The 18,734-nt window shown below is 42.8% G+C and overlaps 1 protein-coding gene across 4 annotated transcripts in view; it reads right to left on the reverse strand.

The window, feature by feature from the left end:
• Positions 1-3,124: 3,124 nt before the first annotated feature.
• LOC138434374 (protein SET-like) overlaps positions 3,125-18,734 on the reverse strand; it is a 35,163-nt gene continuing 19,553 nt past the window's right edge. For 2 of the 4 annotated variants that reach the window (XM_069578980.1, XM_069578981.1), the window contains one exon: positions 3,125-4,991. In XM_069578980.1, coding sequence (XP_069435081.1) covers positions 3,579-4,457 — 879 coding nt within the window. In that variant the 5' untranslated portion in view covers positions 4,458-4,991 and the 3' untranslated portion in view covers positions 3,125-3,578. Of the gene's footprint in view, positions 4,992-6,032; positions 6,270-9,835; positions 9,969-18,734 lie in introns of those variants that run through there. The other 2 variants (XM_069578982.1, XM_069578983.1) reach the window with 2 other exon arrangements.

Genomic DNA, 18,734 nt, shown 5'->3' on the forward strand with positions numbered 1-18,734 from the left:
ATCTAGATGAAATGTAAGCATTTCTAGAAACGCATAACCTACCAAGACTGAGTCATAAAGTAATAAAAAATCTTATTGGACCCATAACTAGCAAGGAGATTAAGTCAGTTATCAAAATCTTCTGACAAAGGAAAAGCTTTGACCTAATGACTTCACTGGTGAATTCTACCAACATTTGTGCTGTGCTTAGTCACTCCGTCATGTCTGACTTCTTGCAACCCTATGGACTGTAGCCTGCCAGGCTCCTCTGTCCCTGGGGATTCTCCAGGCAAGAATACTGGAGTGGGTTGCCGTGGGATCAAACCCCGGTCTCCCACATTGCAGGCAGATTCTTTACCATCTGAGCCACCAAGGAAGCCAAAATTTCAGAAGAACTAATACCAACCCTTCTCAAAATTGTCCCAAAAATTAAAGAGGAGGGAATACTTTCTAATTCATTTTATAATACCCTGATACCAAAGCCAGATAAGACATTACAAGAAAAGAAAACCACACACCAATATCTCTTATCAACATTAATATAAAAACCCTTAAAAAATACTACCAAACTGAATTCAACAGCATAGTAAAGGGATAAAACACCATGATCAAGTGGAATTTATTCCTGAAATGCAAGGATGGTTTAACATAGAAAACTGATCAATTTTTTTCTGAAGTTAATCACCACTGAAACAGAATGAAGGAAAAAACCACATGATCATCTCAATTGATGCAGAAAAAGAATTTGACAACATAAAACATTCAGTAAACTAGAAATAGAAAGAAACTATCTCAACATAATAAAAGTCATATATGAAAAACCCACAGCAAACATCATAGCTGATGGTGAAAGACTGAAAGATTTTCCTCTAAGAGCAGGAAGAAGGCAAGGATGCTTGCTTTTGCCATTTCTATTAGACACAGTCCTGGAGTCCTAAACAGAGCAATTTAAGCAAGAAAAAGAAGTAAAATTATCTCTGTTTGCAGATATGATTTTTTATGTATAGAAAATCCTAAAATTCCACCAAAATCCGTTAGAAACAATAAAAAAAAAATTTGACAAAGTAGCAGAATAAAAAGTCAGGGCCTCAAAATCAGTTGCATTTCTACATACTAACAATGTAAAATCTGAAAAGGAAATGAAGAAAACAACACAATTTGCAACAGTATCAAAAAGAATAAAATAGTAGTTAATTTAACCAAGGAGGTGAAGTGAAGTGAAATGAAGTGAGCTCGCTCAGTCGTGTCCGACTCTTTGCGACCCATGGACTATAGCCCACCAGGCTCTTCCATCCATGGGATTCTCCAGGCAAGGATACTGGAGTGGGTTGCCATTTCCTTCTCCAGGGGAACTTCCAACCCAGGGATCAAACCCAAGTCTCCCGCATTGCGAGTAGGCGCTTTACCCTCTGAGCCGCCAGAAAAAGAATGAAGGAAGTAAGTGAAAGTCTTAGTCAATGAAAACTAAAATAAAAACATTTTTTAATGTTAGAAGAAATTAAAGAAGACATAAACAAGTAGAAAGACACCAATGTTCATGGATTAATATTGTTCAGATGCCAACACTACATAGTGATCTATACATCTAATGAAATCCCTATCAACATGCAATGACATTTTGTCATACAGGAAAATCTGTCCTAAAATTCATATACAATCTCAAGGGACCCTGAATAGCCAAAACAATCTTGAAAACAGAAGAACAAAATGGAATGTCTCAAACTTTCTGATTTCAATACTTACTACAAAGCTATAGTAATCAAAACAATGGGAAACTGGCATAACCATAGACATAGAGATCAAAGGAATGGAATAGAGACCCTAGAAATGAACTCTCACATATATGGTCACGTGATTTCCAACAAGGGTGCCAAGACCATTCAGTGGGAGAAAGTATAGTCTTTTCAACAAATGTGCCAGGGGAACTGAATATCCACATTCAGAAGAGTGAAGTTGGACTCTCGTTTTATACCATATACAAAAAGTAAGCACAAATGGGCCAGAGACCTAAACATCAGAGCTAAAACTCTTAAGAAAACATGGGACAAGATTTAGATTGGCCAATGTAGTGTTGGATTATGACACCAAAGGCACAGACAAAAAAAAAAGAAAAAAGAAGCAAATTGGGTTTCATGAAAAACTTTTCTGCATCAAAGTGAAAGTGAAGTCGCTCAGTCGTATCCGACTCTTTGTGACCCCATGGATTGTAGCCTACCAGGTTTCTCTGTCCATGGGATTTTCCATGGGAGTGGGTTGCCATTTCCTCCTTCTTCAGGGGATCTTCCCGACCCAGGGATCAAACCCAGGTCTCCCACATTGTAGGCAGACACTTTTACCATCTGAGCCACCAGGAAAGTCTTGCGCATCAAAAGACACGATCAACAGAGTGAAAAGACAACCTAGCAAATGAGAGAAAATATTTGTACATATTTTCTCATAAGGGATTAATATCCAGAACATATAAAGAACTCCTATAAAAACAACAGCAACAAAATGACCCAATCCAAAAACTGGCAAAGAACATGAATAGATTTTCTCCAAAGAAGATATACAGATGACCAAAAAGTATATCTAAAATAGTCCACATCACTAATCATCAGGGAAGGGCAAAGCTAAACCACAATGAGATACCACTTCACAATCATTAGGATGACTATTACAAAAACAAAAATAAAAAAGCAAAAAATAGCAAATGTTGGTGAGGATTTTGTGTGTGTGTGTGTGTGTGTGTGTATACACATTTAGTTTTATTGTAACAAAGCAACTTGTACACTTTTAACGTTTAAAACTGAGCATCATCTTTCCTTTCCAGTGAAACAAAAAGAAAAATTTTAAAATAAACAGGAACAAAATTACAATAGAGAATGTCAATTGCAAATAAGATCCTACAGGTTCTGCTGATTCTCCCATCGAGTGGCAGGGTTCAAGTCATCATTAGGAGAGAATTTTATTTTAAAAGTGTCGTCTTAAACTGCAAGGATGTCCGTTAAACATCACAATTAAACATGCCAAAGGAGAAGCCATGTTGTCAAAATTCCCACTTAACCCACCCAAACATCTCAAACCCACCCTTTGCTGACCTTCTATAACCCCATTTTTTAAAGTTTTTTTTTTCTTTTTTTAAACAAGAGAAAGTAGACAGATACATGTTGGTAAATGCTAACTGTCCATATTCACATAGAGACACAGTGTAATCTCTGAGCCCAATATACAGAGAAAGGAGGAAAAAAGCTAGAATTCTATGCACTACTACACAGGGGCCTAGCACCCTCCAGCTTCCAGCAGAGCTAAGGGAGCAGAAGGTTTTTCTTTTTTTCCCACAGAGCATGGTGGTGTTGATTCCATAGTTTTTGTTGAGACAGGAAGGGATAAAAATGAATTTGGAACAGAAAGGGGTAGAGATTCTTGTCCCACTGAATTCTGCTCAAGGTATCCCCCCCGCCCCGCCCAAATAAGGTGTGAACCATGGTATAAAGGAGAAAAAAGACCTCAAAAACAGGGCGACTGAGCACAAGAGGAGGAAAAAAAAAAATAAAGACTGCAACTTGCTCCCAGGGACTGGAGAAAATTAAAAATGGTTGGAATCCATCAGTGTTCCATTAGTCATCTTCTCCTTCATCTTCCTCTCCTTCCTCCCCCTCATCATCATCTTCATCTTCTTCACCTTCATCCTCATCCCCTTCTTCATCAATGTCTTCCAATCCTTCCTCCTCTTCGTCATTGTCGTCATCCTCTTCTCCTTCCCCTTCCTCATCATCCATGTCAGGAACCAAGTAGTACTGTAATGGATTTGGCCAAATATCATCTTTGATGACCTCTCCTAACTCATCTGCACCTGCATCAGAATGATCAGTAAACCAGGTGAAGAAGCTTTCTGGTTCCTCATGCTGTCTCTTCCTGCTGGCTTTATTCTGTGTTTGATGTGATCGTTTCGTCAAATCCTTTCCAGATTTCCATTTGATTTCAGTGGACTTTGAAGATGGATCACCACTCTCATTCAGATGAAATTCTTTGGAGAGAATTTTATTTTCGAAGTAAGGGTTTTCATCAAAATAAAAATCTATTCTGTAACCTGATGTAACGTCTTCAAATTCTGTCACTTCAACTCTTGTCAAATAATGCAGCGCCTCTTCATCCTCCTCCCCAAGCAGTGCAGACACTTGTGGATGGTTAACAAATGTTGTTACCCCAAAATTTGGGATTTTGGCGATCAATTCTGACCTCTTCTGAAAAAATGGTTGGCGGAGTTTGTTATATTTCTGTTCTATTTTCAAAATCTCCTCACTGGCTTGTTCATTAAGCCTGTCTATTTCATTTTGTACTTCATCAATATGTTCAATTGCTTCTTGCTGTTCTTTTTCTTCCTTCGGCAAGTTTGAAGAAGCAGATGCCTCGTCTGGCCTGGAGGCAGGAGTTGGCCTGGCTTTCTTCAGTTTCTTCGCTTGGGGTGGAAGAGAAGACTGGTGTTTGGGGGCCATGATGGGGAAAAAAAGCCAAGAATCCTCCCAGGAGAAGAGAGAGGAACTGCGAGCTCAGAGAACTCTGGTGAGGATTTAGAGACACTGCAACCCTTGTGCATTGCTTCTGTTTTCAGCTGCTCAGTCATGTCCGATTCTTTGCAACCCCGTGGACTGCAGCACCCCAGGCTTCCCTGTCCTTCACCATCTCCCAGAGCTTGCTCAAACTCATGTCCATTGAGTCAGTGATGCCATCCAACCGTCTCATCCTCTGTCGTCCCCTCCTCCTCCTGCCTTCAATCTTTCCCAGCATCAGGGTCTTTTCGAAAGAACTGACTCCTCACATCAGGTGGCCAAATTACTGGAGCTTCAGCTTCAGCATCAGTCCTTCCAATGAATATTCAGGAGTGATTTCCTTTAGGATTGACTGGTTTGATCTCCTTGTAGTCCAAGGGACTCTCAAGAGTCTTCTCTAGCACCACAGTTGAAAAACATCAGTTCTGCACTCAGGAATGTAAACTCGAATGGCCACTGTGGAAAACAGTATGCTGGCTCCTGAAATAATTAAAAAATATAGTTACCGTAATTATCATATGGTTCATCACTTCCACCTCTGGGTACATACCCAAAAGAGTTTAAAGTGGAGGTCTCAGATATTTCTTACGTCCATGTTCCCATCAACATTATTCACAATAACTAAAACATGGAAGCAACTCACATGTCTATTGATGAGTGAATGGATAAGCAAAATGTAGCATATACATAAAATATAATACTATTTCATTTTAAAAGGACAGGAACTTTTAACAGTTGCCACAGGATGGGTGGAACTTGAAGACAATGTGCTAAGTGAAATAAGCTAATCACCAAAAGATAATGCTGTATGATTCCACTTATATGAATGGAAGTTCCTTGAGTAGTCAAACTCATAGAGACAGAAAATATAACGGGGCTTACCATGGACTGGAAAGAGGGAGAAGGGGGAGTTACTGTTTAATAGTATAGAGTTTCACATGATATTGTAAATCAACTGCTGCTGCTGCTAAGTCGCTTCAGTCGTGTCCGACTCTGTGTGACCCCATAGACGGCAGCCCACCAGGCTCCCCCATCCCTGGGATTCTCCAGGCAAGAACACTGGAGTGGGTTGCCATTTCCTTCCCCAATGCATGAAAGTGAAAAGGGAAAGTGAAGTCGCTCAGTCGTGTTCGACTCTTTCCGACCCCATGGACCGCAGCCTACCAGGCTCCTCCGTCCATGGGATTTTCCAGGCAAGACTACTGGAGCAGGGTGCCACTGCCTTCTCCGTTGTAAATCAACTACACTTCAATAAAAACAAATAAACAACAGCAACAACAAAAACATGAATATACAGTTTCAGTTTTACGAGATGAAAAAGTTTGGGAGATGGGTGATGCTGATGGTTACCCAACAATATGAATATACACCTAAAAATTACTAAATTAGTAAATTTTATGTTACATTAATTTCCCACAGTAAAAAGAAGAGGAGGAGGAGGCGGAGGGGAAGACAGGGAGGGGGCAGGATAAGAAAAATAAAAATACTTCTTTATACCATGGAGCTTCTTTTTCAACATACCGTGATACTAAGGGCTTCCGAGGGGGCGCAGTGGTAAGGAATCTGCCTGCCAATGCGGGAGACACAGGCTCGACCCCCAGGTTGGGAAGATCCCCTGGAGAGGGAAATGGCAACCCACTCCAGTACTCTTGCCTGGAAATTCCATGCGCAGAGGATCCTGGTGGGCTACAGTCCATGATGTTGCACAGAGTTGGACACGACTGAGCGACTGATCGTCCAAGATGATACTGAGACCCACTGTTGCAGCAAAAATAGAGATGAGACTTTTCTTACATTATAATGAGACTTTTCTGATAAGGAAAAAAATGAAACCAGGAACAGGCTGGGGAAATAACATAAACAGGCCTGAAAGAGTTAAGCAATCTTGGTTATTCTTGGTTAATATGAACAAACACCTGTAGCCAGACTTAGCCTTCACAAAGCTAATTACTCTCTGACTCCATATGAATCACATTCTGCTTCTGGTATTCTCCCCCTACACGCCCTAGTAGCATTCTTTGTTTCAGATGGACTTTAGACAAGATTAACCCCAGTCACCAAGTTACCTGATGCCAACTGTGACCATTTTGAAATTTTGCAAAAGAAAAAATAAGGCAAGACCTTCACTGCTGCTGCTGCTGCTAAGTCGCTTCAGTCGTGTCTGACTCTGTGCAACCCCATAGACGGCAGCCCACAAGGTTCCCCCATCCCTGGGATTCTCCAGGCAAGAACACTGGAGTGGGTTGCCATTTCCTTCTCCAATGCATGAAAGTGATAAGTGAAAGTGAAGTCACTCAGTCATGTCTGACTCTTAGCGACCCCACGGACTGCAGCCTACCAGGCTGCTCCGCCTATGGGATTTTCTAGGCAAGAGTACTGGAGTGGGGTGCCAGTGCCTTCTCCAAGACCTTCATTAGGATATAAAATCTCTCCCTAGTCCCCAGGAAGTGAGCCCCAGTTCTTGAGCCAGTAGCCTATTATGTTCCCTCTTTGTCTGGCAAAGAATAAAGCTGATTTTTCTTCTTTCTCCAAAGCTCTGTCTCCATATATCTTTTTGGCCTTAATGCACAGAGAGCCAGGATTTTGGCATCACTGTCCCTGATGTATGTGAAGGTCTGGGGCAAGGGTGCACATGGAGACCCACATATCATTTGTCTAAATATTTAAACAGAACAAACTAAAAAAATTTAAATAAAAGATATCCCAGCTTCCTACCTTGTCAAATTTATACTCAAAACAACAAAATCAACCACAAAACTTCATTATCATTTGGATGCAGTTGCTTTTTGTTTCAAGATCATGCAGCAAGACATCTGGAAAGCATTTTCCCGGAGCCAAAACATTGTTAACCATAAGAGTGGATGTTGGGGGTTGTGTAGAGCTTGCACTGGGCTTCCCTAGTAAAGCATCTGCCTGCAATGTGGAAGACCTGGGTTCGATCCCTGGGTCAGGAAGATCCCCTGGAGAAGGAAACGGCAACCCACTCCAGTACTCTTGCCTGGAAGATCCCATGGACAGAGGAGCCTGGCGGGCTACAATCCACGGGGTTGCGAAGAGTCAGACACAACTGAGAGACTTCACTTTCTTTCACTTTGGGCACCAGAAGTGCCCTCGTGTTCTTGGCAGGTAAAACAACCCATGTGGCCAAACAGTCCTTCAACTCCCATGGCTGGCAAAACTAGGTTTATTTAGATAATCCTTTTCTCATTCCTGTGCTCATTCATTTGGAAATAGAATGATAATCACTTGTTCACATTCTTAACAATTCACATTCTTAACAATGTTTTCTGTAATTTAGAGATTTCGTCTCTGTCTCATTCAATCAACAAGAGGCTCAAGCTCTTCCCGAGATAGCAATAAGGAGTCAGCTGGTCATTTCAAGGCTGGAAGTCGGGAAGGTTTCACTTCCAGACTTACTCAGCTGGCTGTCCACAGGACTACTTCCTGGCTATTGGCTGGAGAATTAATTTCCTTGTCACAGGGGCTTCTTTGAAAGACAGCACACAATATGGCAACGATTTCCCTCAGGGGGAGTTAAAGCAGGAGAGCAAGCAAGACGGAAGTCACAGTCTTTTTGCAACTTAACCTCAGAAGTAAAATCCCATCACTGCTTTTGTATCGTGGTAAAATACACATAACACAAAATTCACCATTAACCCCTTTTAGGTGCACAGTTCAGTGGCATTAAAGGCATTCACACTGTCGTGAAACCATCACCTCTACTCATCTGCAGACCTTTTCATCTTCTTGAATTGAAACTCGGTCCTCCTTAAACAATAATTCCCCATTTTCCCCTCCCCCTAGCCCCTGATAACCACCATCCTGTTTTCCGTTTCTATGATTTTGGCTACTCTAGGCACCTCACTTAAGTGGAATCATACAATATTTTCTCTCTGTGTCTAGCTTATTTCATTTAGCAGAACATCAGTTCAGTTCAGTTCAGTCACTCAGTCGTGTCCGACTCTTTGCGACCCCATGAATCGCAGCACGCTAGGCCTCCCTGTCCATCACCAACTCCCGCAGTTCACTCAGACTCAAGTCCATCGAGTCCGTGATGCCATCCAGCCATCTTATCCTCTGTCGTTCCCTTCTCCTCCTGCCCCCAATCCCTCCCAGCATCAAAGTCTTTTCCAATGAATCAACTCTTCACATGAGTTGGCCAAAGTACTGGAGTTTCAGCTTTAGCATCATTCCTCCCAAAGAAATCCCAGGGCTGATCTCCTTTAGAATGGACTGGTTGGATCTCCTTGCAGTCCAAGGGACTTTCAAGAGTCTTCTCCAACACCACAGTTCAAAAGCATCAATTCTTCGGTGCTCAGCCTTCTTCACAGTCCAACTCTCACATCCATACGTGACCACAGGAAAAACCATAGCCTTGACTAGGTGGAGAACATCATCCATGCTGTAATACATATTAGAATGTCCATTCTTTTTAAGACTGAAAATAATATTCCACCGGTAAGGACATACCACATTTTGTTTACTCATTCATCTGTAGATGAACATTTGGGTTATTTCTATCTTTTGGCCATGGTGAATAATGCTGCTATGAGCATGGGTGTGGCAAGCACCTGTTCACGTCCCTGCTTTCAACTCTTCTGTTATGTACCCAAAAGTGGATGAACCACGTGGCAATTATATTTTTCGTGTTTTCAGGGACTACTATTCTGTGTCCCACAGCAGCTGTACCACTTTACACTTCCATCAGCACGATGCAAAGAGTTGGACACGACTGAGCAACTGAGCGGCGACCGCAATCAGCACCACAGAAGTGTGCCGATTTCTCCACTCCTTGGCCAACACTTGTTATTTTCCGGGACTTTTGCTTTTGTTTTTATAGTAGCCATTCTAATCGTTGTGACAGGATATCTCGTTGTGGTTTGGGTCTGCATTTTCCTAATGATTTGTGATGTAAACCATCTTTTTTCATATACTTCTTGGCCATGTGTGTGTGTGTATCTCCCTAGAGAAATACATGTTCAGGTACTTTGTCCATTTTTGAATTGGGTCATTTTATTGTTGTTGATTTTTAGAAGTTTTTCATATACTCTGGATATTAATCCCTTATCAGGTATGTGATGTGTAAATATTTTCTCCCATTAAATAAGTTACCTTTTCACTCTGTTAAGAGTATCTTTTGGAAACCATTAGCTGGCTTTTGCAGGGGTGGGAGGGGGTTGTTTCTGAGAAACTCGACTCCTTTATGTCTTGGCACAGAGGGAATTCAGAGAGAGGCAAAGTGATAGATAAGATGATTTGTTAGAGTAGAATGCTTGTGAGGCTTACAAGCAGGTGAACGAGGGGGTGCCACACTGAGAACTTACTGGGCTACAGTTTTCAAATCAAAGGAAAAGTGGGGTGGAGAAAAAGACCGCTTTCTTCTTCATTCTGGAGTAGACATAATCTTCCACCGTCAGCGGCTCCTCCAGGTTGGGCAGAGGCGTTTTCTTGTCCCTGCTTGGTCAAATCAGGACTGTCAGGATACTATGGAAATATTATTTCAGGCCTCAGTACAGTGGGGGTCTTTACTTTGAAATGTCACCGTTCAGGGCTTCCCTGGTAGGTCCAGTGGTTAAGAATCCACCTGCCAATTCGGGGGACACGGGTTTGATTCTTGGTCTGGGAAGATCCCACATGCCTTGGAGCAACTAAGCCCTGTGCGGCAACTACTGAAGCCCACGCACCTAGGCCCATGCACCCCAAGAGAAACCACTGCGATAAGCCCACACCACAGTGTAGAGTAGCCCCCACTCACGGCAGCCAGAGAAAGCCCAGGTGCAACAAGGAAGGCCCAGCACAGACAAATAGAAAATAAATCAATGCGTGTCGCCTTTCCATTAGTTATTGCTTTTCATGTGTGCAGAGAGCATGTCCTGGGAATCATGAACTTTCTGAGCTCACTGGGCAGGATGTGGCGCTGAAGCCACCATTGTTTTATAGTTTGAGGGCACTTCTCAGGCTTCTGCTGTGTGGTTTTGTGGTTAAGCGAATCTGTTTTCTTAAGTGATCATTAACTTACAAGGGTCTCCCATGTCTTTTCTAATCACCTACTTTGTCTCTTTACTTTGACCCTGTCTCTTTGAGGTTCACCTGTTTTTAGTTTTCATAAAGTCCAACTTGCTTAGTTTTTCTTTTGTTATCGGTGTCATAATCCAACATATTTTTTTGCCAGATCTAACGTGGTGGAGCTCTTATTTCATGTTTCCTTAAAAGTTTTGCCTCTTTTGTTTAGGTCTTCGATGTATTGGGGGTTATTTTTTGAATACGGCGTAAAATGAGAGTCCAAATTCACTCTTTTACATGTGGATATTCAGTTTTCCTTGCACATGTTTTGAAAAGGCTGACGTCTCCCCATTGAATGCCTTGGTACCCTTGTTGAAAATCATGGGACCGTATATTTGAGGCTTTATTTCTAGACTCTCTGTTCTACTCCAGTGTTCTGTACGTCCATGTTTATGCCCTTTTCCCATTGTTTTGGTTACTGTAGCTTCGTAGTAAGTATTGACATCAGAAAATAAGACATCCAACTTTGTTTTTGTGTTTTCAAGATTGTTTTGACTATTTAGGATCCTTAATATCTCATTACTTCTGCTATATTCTGTTTGTTGGAAGCTATTAATAGTCACTAAGTCCAGTTCACCATCATGAGAAGGAAATCACACAAAGGATATAAATAGTTATCCCTCAGTCTCTGCAGGTGATAGGAACCAGGATCCCACTCAGACACTAAAACCTGTGAATGCTCAACTGCTCTGTATAAAATGGTGTCGTATTGCTTATAACCTAGGTACATCTTCCTGTATACTTTAAATCATCTCTAGATTATATAACACCTCAGTTCAGTTCAGTTCGGTTCAGTCATTCAATTGTGTCCAACTCTTTGCGATCCCTTGGACTGCAGCACGCCAGGCCTCCCTGTCCATCACCAACTCCCAGAACTTACTCAAACTCATGTCCATCGAGTCGGTGATGCCATCCAGCCATCTCATCCTCTGTTGTCCCCTTCTCCTCCTGTCCCCAATCTCTCCCAGCATCAGGGTTTTTTCCAATGAGTCAATTCTTCGCATGAGGTGGCAAAAGTATTGGAGTTTCAGCTTGAGCATCAGTCCCTCCAATGAACACCCAGGACTGATCTCTTTTAGAATGGACTGTTTAGATCTCCTTGCAATCTAAGGGACTCTCAAGAGTCTTCTCCAACACCACAGTTCAAAAGCGTCAATTCTTTGGCGCTCAGCTTTCTTCACAGTCCAACTCTCACATCCATACATGACCACTGAAAAAACCATAGCCTTGACTAGATGGACCTTTGTTGGCAAAGTAATGTCTCTGCTTTTCAATATGCTATCTAGGTTGCTCATAACTTTCCTTCCAAGGAGTAAGCGTCTTTTAATTTCATGGCTGCAGTCACCATCTGCAGTGATTTTGGAGCCCCCAAAAATAAAGTCTGACACTGTTTCCACTGTTTCCCCATCTATTTCCCATGAAGTGATGGGACCAGAGGCCATGATCTTCCTTTTCTGAATGTTGAACTTTAAGCCAACTTTTTCACTCTCTTCTTTCACTTTCATCAAGAGGCTCTTTAGCTCCTCTTCACTTTCTGTCATAAGGGTGGTGTCATCTGCATATCTGAGGTTATTGATATTTCTCCTGGCAATCTGGAGTCCAGCTTATGTTTCTTCCAGCCCAGCATTTCTCATGATGTACTCTGCATAGAAGTTAAATAAGCAGCCTTGACGTACTCCTTTTCCTATTTGGAACCAGTCTGTTGTTCCATGTCCAGTTCTAACTGTTGCTTCCTGACCTGCATATAGGTTTCTCAAGAGGCAGGTCAGGTGGTCTGGTATTCCCATCTCTTTCAGAATGTTCCACAGTTTATTGTGATCCACATAGTCAAAGGCTTTGGCATAGTCAATAAAGCAGAAATAGATGTTTTTCTGGAACTCTCTTGCTTTTTCCATGATCCAGTGGATGTTAGCAATTTGATCTCTGGTTCCTCTGCCTTTTCTAAAACCAGCTTGATTATCTAGAAGTTCACGGCTCACGTATTGCTGAAGCCTGGCTTGGAGAATTTTGAGCATTACTTTACTAGCATGTGAGATGAATGCAATTGTGCGGTAGTTTGAGCATTCTTTGGCATTGCCTTTCTTTGGGATTGGAATGAAAAAGGACCTTTTCCAGTGCTGTGGCCACTGCTGAGTTTTCCAAATTTGCTGACATATTGAGTGCAGCACTTTCACAGCATCATCTTTTAGGATTTGAAATAGCTCAACTGGGATTCCATCACCTCCACTAGCTTTGTGCGTAGTGATGCTTTCTAAGGCCCACTTAACTTCACATTCCAGGATGTCTGGCTCTAGGTGAGTGATCACACCATCATGATTACAACACCTAATACATTGTAAATATTATGCAAATCATTGTAAATGCAATGTAAATATTGTATAAATAGTTGCCTGTGTGTGGACTAAAGTCTCTTCAGTCATGTCAGTCTCTGCGATTTCATGCCCAGCAGGCTGCTCTGTCCATGGGATTCTTCAGGCAAGAATACTGCGTGCAGGGAAGAAGCCGATTTTGACTCCATGTTTGTTTGACTTGCTTTTTCTTCCTTTTGTTATTATGTGCTTAGTCACTCTGTCATGTCCAATTCTTTGCGACCCCATGCACTGCAGCCCGCCAGGCCCTCTATCCATGGGGATTCTCCAGATAAGATTACTGGAGTGGGTTAATTATACATAATAGCCTGCCTCAGAGGATCCTGCCCCTCTGCCTGACTGTAAACTAAAGTGCCTTTGTTCAGCTCAAGGAGCGATAGTTTGTCCCTGCCCACCTGTGAATAGAAGAGATTAACATATGCCTTCTAGAGGCTGGCCATTCTCTTGCAGATGTTTTGCAAGACTGAAGACCCTTTCACTTTACTTTCCCACTGCCTCTCTCACTCTAGTCTGCCTTTTGACTTTAGTTCCTCATTGCTTCTTTCTCTCTGATCTATAAAAGAACCTGGCATTCAGACCCTGAGAAGATGGTTGCTTTGAGGTGCTAGCTTGCCATCTTCTTGGTCAGCAGGGTTTCCAAGTAAATTCATTTTCCTTGCCTCAACACCTCATCTCTCAGATTCATTGGTCTGTTTTGCCGCAAGCAGAGCAAGCTTGGACTTGGTAACAACTAGAGTGAGTTACCATGCCAACCTCCAAGGATCTTCTTGACCTCAGGGTTGAACCAGCACTCTTAAGCCTTCTGTATTGGCAGGCAGATTCTGCTAGGGCCACTTGGGAAGCCACGTACATGTACACATTCTCATTTAATCCTGACAAGAACCCTGGGAATCTCGAACTCATTATGCCTAGTTTGTACTGGACGGTATTAAGTTTTAAACAGATGAAACTATTTACCTATGCATCACAGCTACAAAATGATGGGGCTGAGAAGCTGAAGTTGAATGGTTCTATGAAGACTTACAAGACCTTCTAGAACTAACACCAAAAAAGATGTCCTTTTCATCACAGAGGACTGAAATGCAAAAGTAGGTAGTCAAGAGATACCTGGAGTAACAACAAGCAAGTTTGGCCTTGGAGGACAAAATGAAGCAGGGCAAAGGCTAACAGAGTTTTGCCAAGAGAATGCACTGGTCATAGCAAACACCCTCTTCCAACAACACAAGAGAAGACTCTACACATGGACATCACCAGATGCGCAACACTGAAATCAGATTGATTATATTCTTTGCAGCCAAAGATGGAGAAATTCTATACAGTCAACAAAAACAAGACCAGGAGCTGACTGTGGCTCAGATCATGAACTCCTTATTGCCAAATTCAAACTTACATTGAAGAAAGCAGAGAAAACCACTAGACCATTCAGGTATAATCTAAATCAAATCCCTTACGATTAAAGAGTGGAAGTGTCGAATCAGTCCAAGGGATTAGATCTGATAGACAGAGTGCCTGAAGAACTACAGGCAGAGGTTCATGACGTTATACAGAAGGCTGTGATAAAAACCACCCCCAAGATAAAGAAATGCGGGAAGGCAAAATGGTTTTCTGAGGAAGCCTTACAAATATCTGAGAAAAGAAGAAAAGCAAAAGGCAAAGGAGAAAAGGAAAGACGTATCCATCTGAATGCAGAGTTCAAAAAATAGCAAGGAGATATAGGAAAGCCTTCCTCAGTGATCAGTGCAAAGAAGTAGAGGAAAACAATCGATTGGGAAAGACTAGAGATCTCTTCAAGAAAATGAGAGATACCAAGGGAACATTTCATGCAAAGATGGGTATAATAAGGGACAGAAATGGTATGGACCTAACAGAAGCATAAGATATTAAGAAGAGGTGGCAAGAATACACAGAAGATCTTCACGACCCAGATAATCATGATGGTGTGATCACTCACCTAGAGCCAGACACCCTGGAGTGTGATATCAAGTGGACCTTAGGAAGCGTCAACGAATAAAGCTAGTGGAGGAAAAAATAATAATAATAAAGCTAGTGGAGGTGATGGAATTCCAACTGAGCTATTTCAAATCCTAGAAGATGATGCTGTGAAAGTGTTGCAAATCTGGAAAACTCAGCAGTGTCCGCAGGACTGGAAAAGGTCAGTTTTCATTCCAATCCCAAAGGAGGGCAGTGCCAAAGAATGTTCAAACTACTGAACGATTGTGCTCATTTCACCACTGAGCAACTGAACTGAACTGAACTGAGAGTCAAACCTGGCCTGTTTGATTCCAAAACTGTTGTTTTTAGCCATTGTACTTCTTATGCTCACTTGGCTGTTTCAACAGCTCAGAAGAATGTGAAGTGTTAGTGGTTATAATTCAGAGCTTATATTTACCACTGGCTAAAGGTTTAGATGACTGTGCATGAGTAGGAGAATGAGCTCTTCCAGTTGCATTTAGCTCTAGTCAAATGAATCCTATTTTGGTCCTTGTCGACTTGTTAGGGAAGTTAGCTACTCACTGTGGAAAAGGACTGACAAACCCACTAACACAAACATGCTGAAGAATTTCTCTTCTTGCTCCATGGGGAACGATTTAGGTTTTCCAGGCTTCTATAAGAAGAACCTCAGACTGAGGGAAGCTTGTGGACATGATCTCGGGTGGCTTGGGTTCCCAACCAGAGATGGAGGCTGGGTCACGGCAGTGGAAGCACCAGATCCTGGCCCTGAGACCAGTGGTCAGTGACAAAGGCCTGGCCCTTTGGCTTTGCAGAGAACGTCCACAAAGATGGAAAGTAGTGAAGTAAGTAAAGTATTTATCAGGAGGACAAAGAGCGCAGTATGTGTGGATAGACACACGGGCAGGCTTGGGAGAGAGTCCCTGAGTTGCTGAGTCATGCCCTCATGGCAGTTTGAATTACTTTGATGGGGCATTTCTTCCAGGTTTCCTTTGGCCAATCATTATGATTTGCCTGGTTCACAGTCCAAATTTGGTGCATCTCAGCATCCTTTCCTGTGTACACACATCTCTCTTAGCCAAGATGGATTCTATCGCAAAGGCCTATGGGTAGAACATCCTTTGACATGACTCCTCTTTGACTTCCAAGGAGCCTTTTCTGCGAGCACTTGGTTGGGGGGTCTCTAGCCTTTGGAATGAGAAATGTGTGGTATGTGCAGGCTTCAGCCTCCTCCCTTAATTGCCCTGCTATTCTTGTCTTGGAGTTTCTGTCAATAGAGAATAAATCTCCAATTGCTTTGTCCTGGGGGGCCCATCTGCCTCCTGCCTCAAACCTAACTTCCTGGGCAGCTGCCTCATAATATCAAATCTCTCTCGAACTTCCCCAGAGTTTCTGGGTCAGGTCACACACAAGCTAACTTTGAAAAGACGGGTTTCCACAGAACCTCTGGGCCTGAGAGGATTCTGCTTTCAAATAACTTCCCCCAGTCAGATTTCTGCTACTTGTGAATGGAAGACCCTCTTCCTTCCCTGAGAAATTTGTCCCTGATTCCCTCTGCTTCTCTTTATTCCCCTTCTTTTGAGACCATATCTGCAAACTTTCAGAAAGAAAAGGCTAGGTGGAGTTTTAAAGCCTAGAATAGAAAGCGTGATTTCGAAGTGTATCAGGAACACTGAGGTTTTTTTTTTTAATGTGTTTTGAAAGATGTTCTTGTTTTCATTACATTTTAATGAGCAAATATCATTACCTGAGTGCCTCAGCTTATACAAGGCACCCACACCCTCTATGTTTATTCCTGAGCTCCAGTTCAGTTTTTAGAACTGGACTGAATGTTGTGTGGGTGCAGAGATGAATAAGACATGGTTCTTGCCTTTAGGGAGTTTTGACGGCAGGAGTCAGAAACAAGAGCAACTGTGTACACTATATAATGCAGATCATGAAAAAGCGCTCCGAGGGAGCTACAGCTATAAAAAGGTTTCTGCACCTTTGCATACAGCACAGCTTGCATTTACAGAAACCCTTTCACTTACTTTCACAAGTGTTCCGCGAGTTTCACCCCACCCCACTGGGTCAACATAATGTTCAGAGCAAGGCTCTGGAGCTCAATGGCCTGGTTTTGAATCTCAGCCCTGTTACTCAGGCAATGCACACACCTGGGCAGGTTACTTAATGTCTTTGAGTCAGGTATCCTTGGTAAAATGGAGATGATTATCTCTATCTCACTGGGGGGTATGAGGGGTAAGGGACGTGGTGTGTTTAAAGGGCTCAGAGTGGGACTTCCCTGACAGCCCAGTGGTTAAGACTTGGCCCTTCCAATGTAAGGTCCTTGGGTTTGATACCTGGTCGGGGTATGCTGTGAGGCGTGACCAAAAATATTAATAATAATAATAAAATAAAGGGCTCGGAGCCTAGGAGGTACAGAATACTTAATAATGTCTCAATTTTCTTAATAATATTAGCAGTTACAGCATTTCCATTCTATAAGGAAGGAACTAAGGTTTAGCCGACTTGGGCAAACTGACTTACCCCAAATCACTCAGCTACTAGTCGTGGGACAGGGCTTGAACCCAAAGGTTGTGACCCCAAACCCAGTGCTCTTCCTATTGTTCAGCAGCCCAAAAGTTATGGGAATTTAGAACCTGACCTGGGGTCTGGGAAAAGGAGTTGGGGAACGGGGCTGGTGGTCCGCTTTCCCTGCTGGAACACGAAGGCATTGACTCACTCAGGCAGTCATTCACTCATCAAACGTTTGCTGAGCAACTACTATGTGCCTAGAACAGCCGATCCCTATTTACCTAATCTGCATGTTAACCCTTCAAGGTGAAAGCGAAAGTTACTCAGTTGCGTCCGACTCTTTGCAATCCCACGCACTATACAGTCCATGGAATTCTCCAGGCCAGAATACTGGAGTGGGTAGACTTTCCCTTCTCTAGGAGACCTTGCCAACCCAGGGATCGAACCCAGGTCTCCTGCATTGCAGGCGGATTCTCTACCAGCTGAGCCACCAGGGAACCCTTCAAAGCCAATTATCCCATTTAACAAGTGAGGTAACTAAGACTCGGAATGGTGCAGTGATTTGCCCGGGATCACACGAATGAATAGAGAAGTAGAGATTTGAACTGTGAACCGCCCATCCCAGAGCCTGTGCCCATTGCTTACAACAGACTCCACTCCCAGCTTCAACACAACCTGGTCATCTTTAGGGCCTTTCCATCTGATCTGCACCTAGGTGAGCCTCCTTGCCCTCCACTCCCCGGGATAGGTCAGCAGCTGGGGAAAGGAAAATGGGAGACACTGGGACCAATAGGAAGATACTCCGAGTCCTGGGCCAGCCAGAGCTTCTGACTGCACAGCACATGATTGGGATTCCTGCCTTTATTGACTCACCTATTCATGCACGGCAAATAGGGTTTATTTCAGCCAACTCCAGTTGACAGCGGCAGCCTGGAATGCTGCACTCTAGAGGATTGTGAGCTGCATTGGGCTCAGCAGAATAAGAACCTGGATCATGTCTCTTTTCTTATGAGAGGATATGAGGATGTAAGCAGCCTGAGGGCGAAGGTTTTGTTTTGCTCACTGCTATAACCCCAGCATCTGGAACGGGGCCCGATAGGAATTAGGATCTTGATAAACATTCACTGAGAGACTTCCCTGTCAGTCCGGTGGTTCAGACTTTGCCTCCCAGTGCCGTATGTGAGTTCCATCCCTGGCTGGACAGCTAAGATTCCACAAATGTCTTATGGTCAAAAACACAAAACAGAAAACAGAAACAGTATTCTAACACATTCAATAAGGGCTTTAAAAACTCTCTACACCAGGGCTTCCCATGGTAGCTCCACGG

The sequence above is a fragment of the Ovis canadensis genome, chromosome 2 (genome assembly GCF_042477335.2).
Source record: "Ovis canadensis isolate MfBH-ARS-UI-01 breed Bighorn chromosome 2, ARS-UI_OviCan_v2, whole genome shotgun sequence".
Classification (NCBI taxonomy): domain Eukaryota; kingdom Metazoa; phylum Chordata; class Mammalia; order Artiodactyla; family Bovidae; genus Ovis; species Ovis canadensis.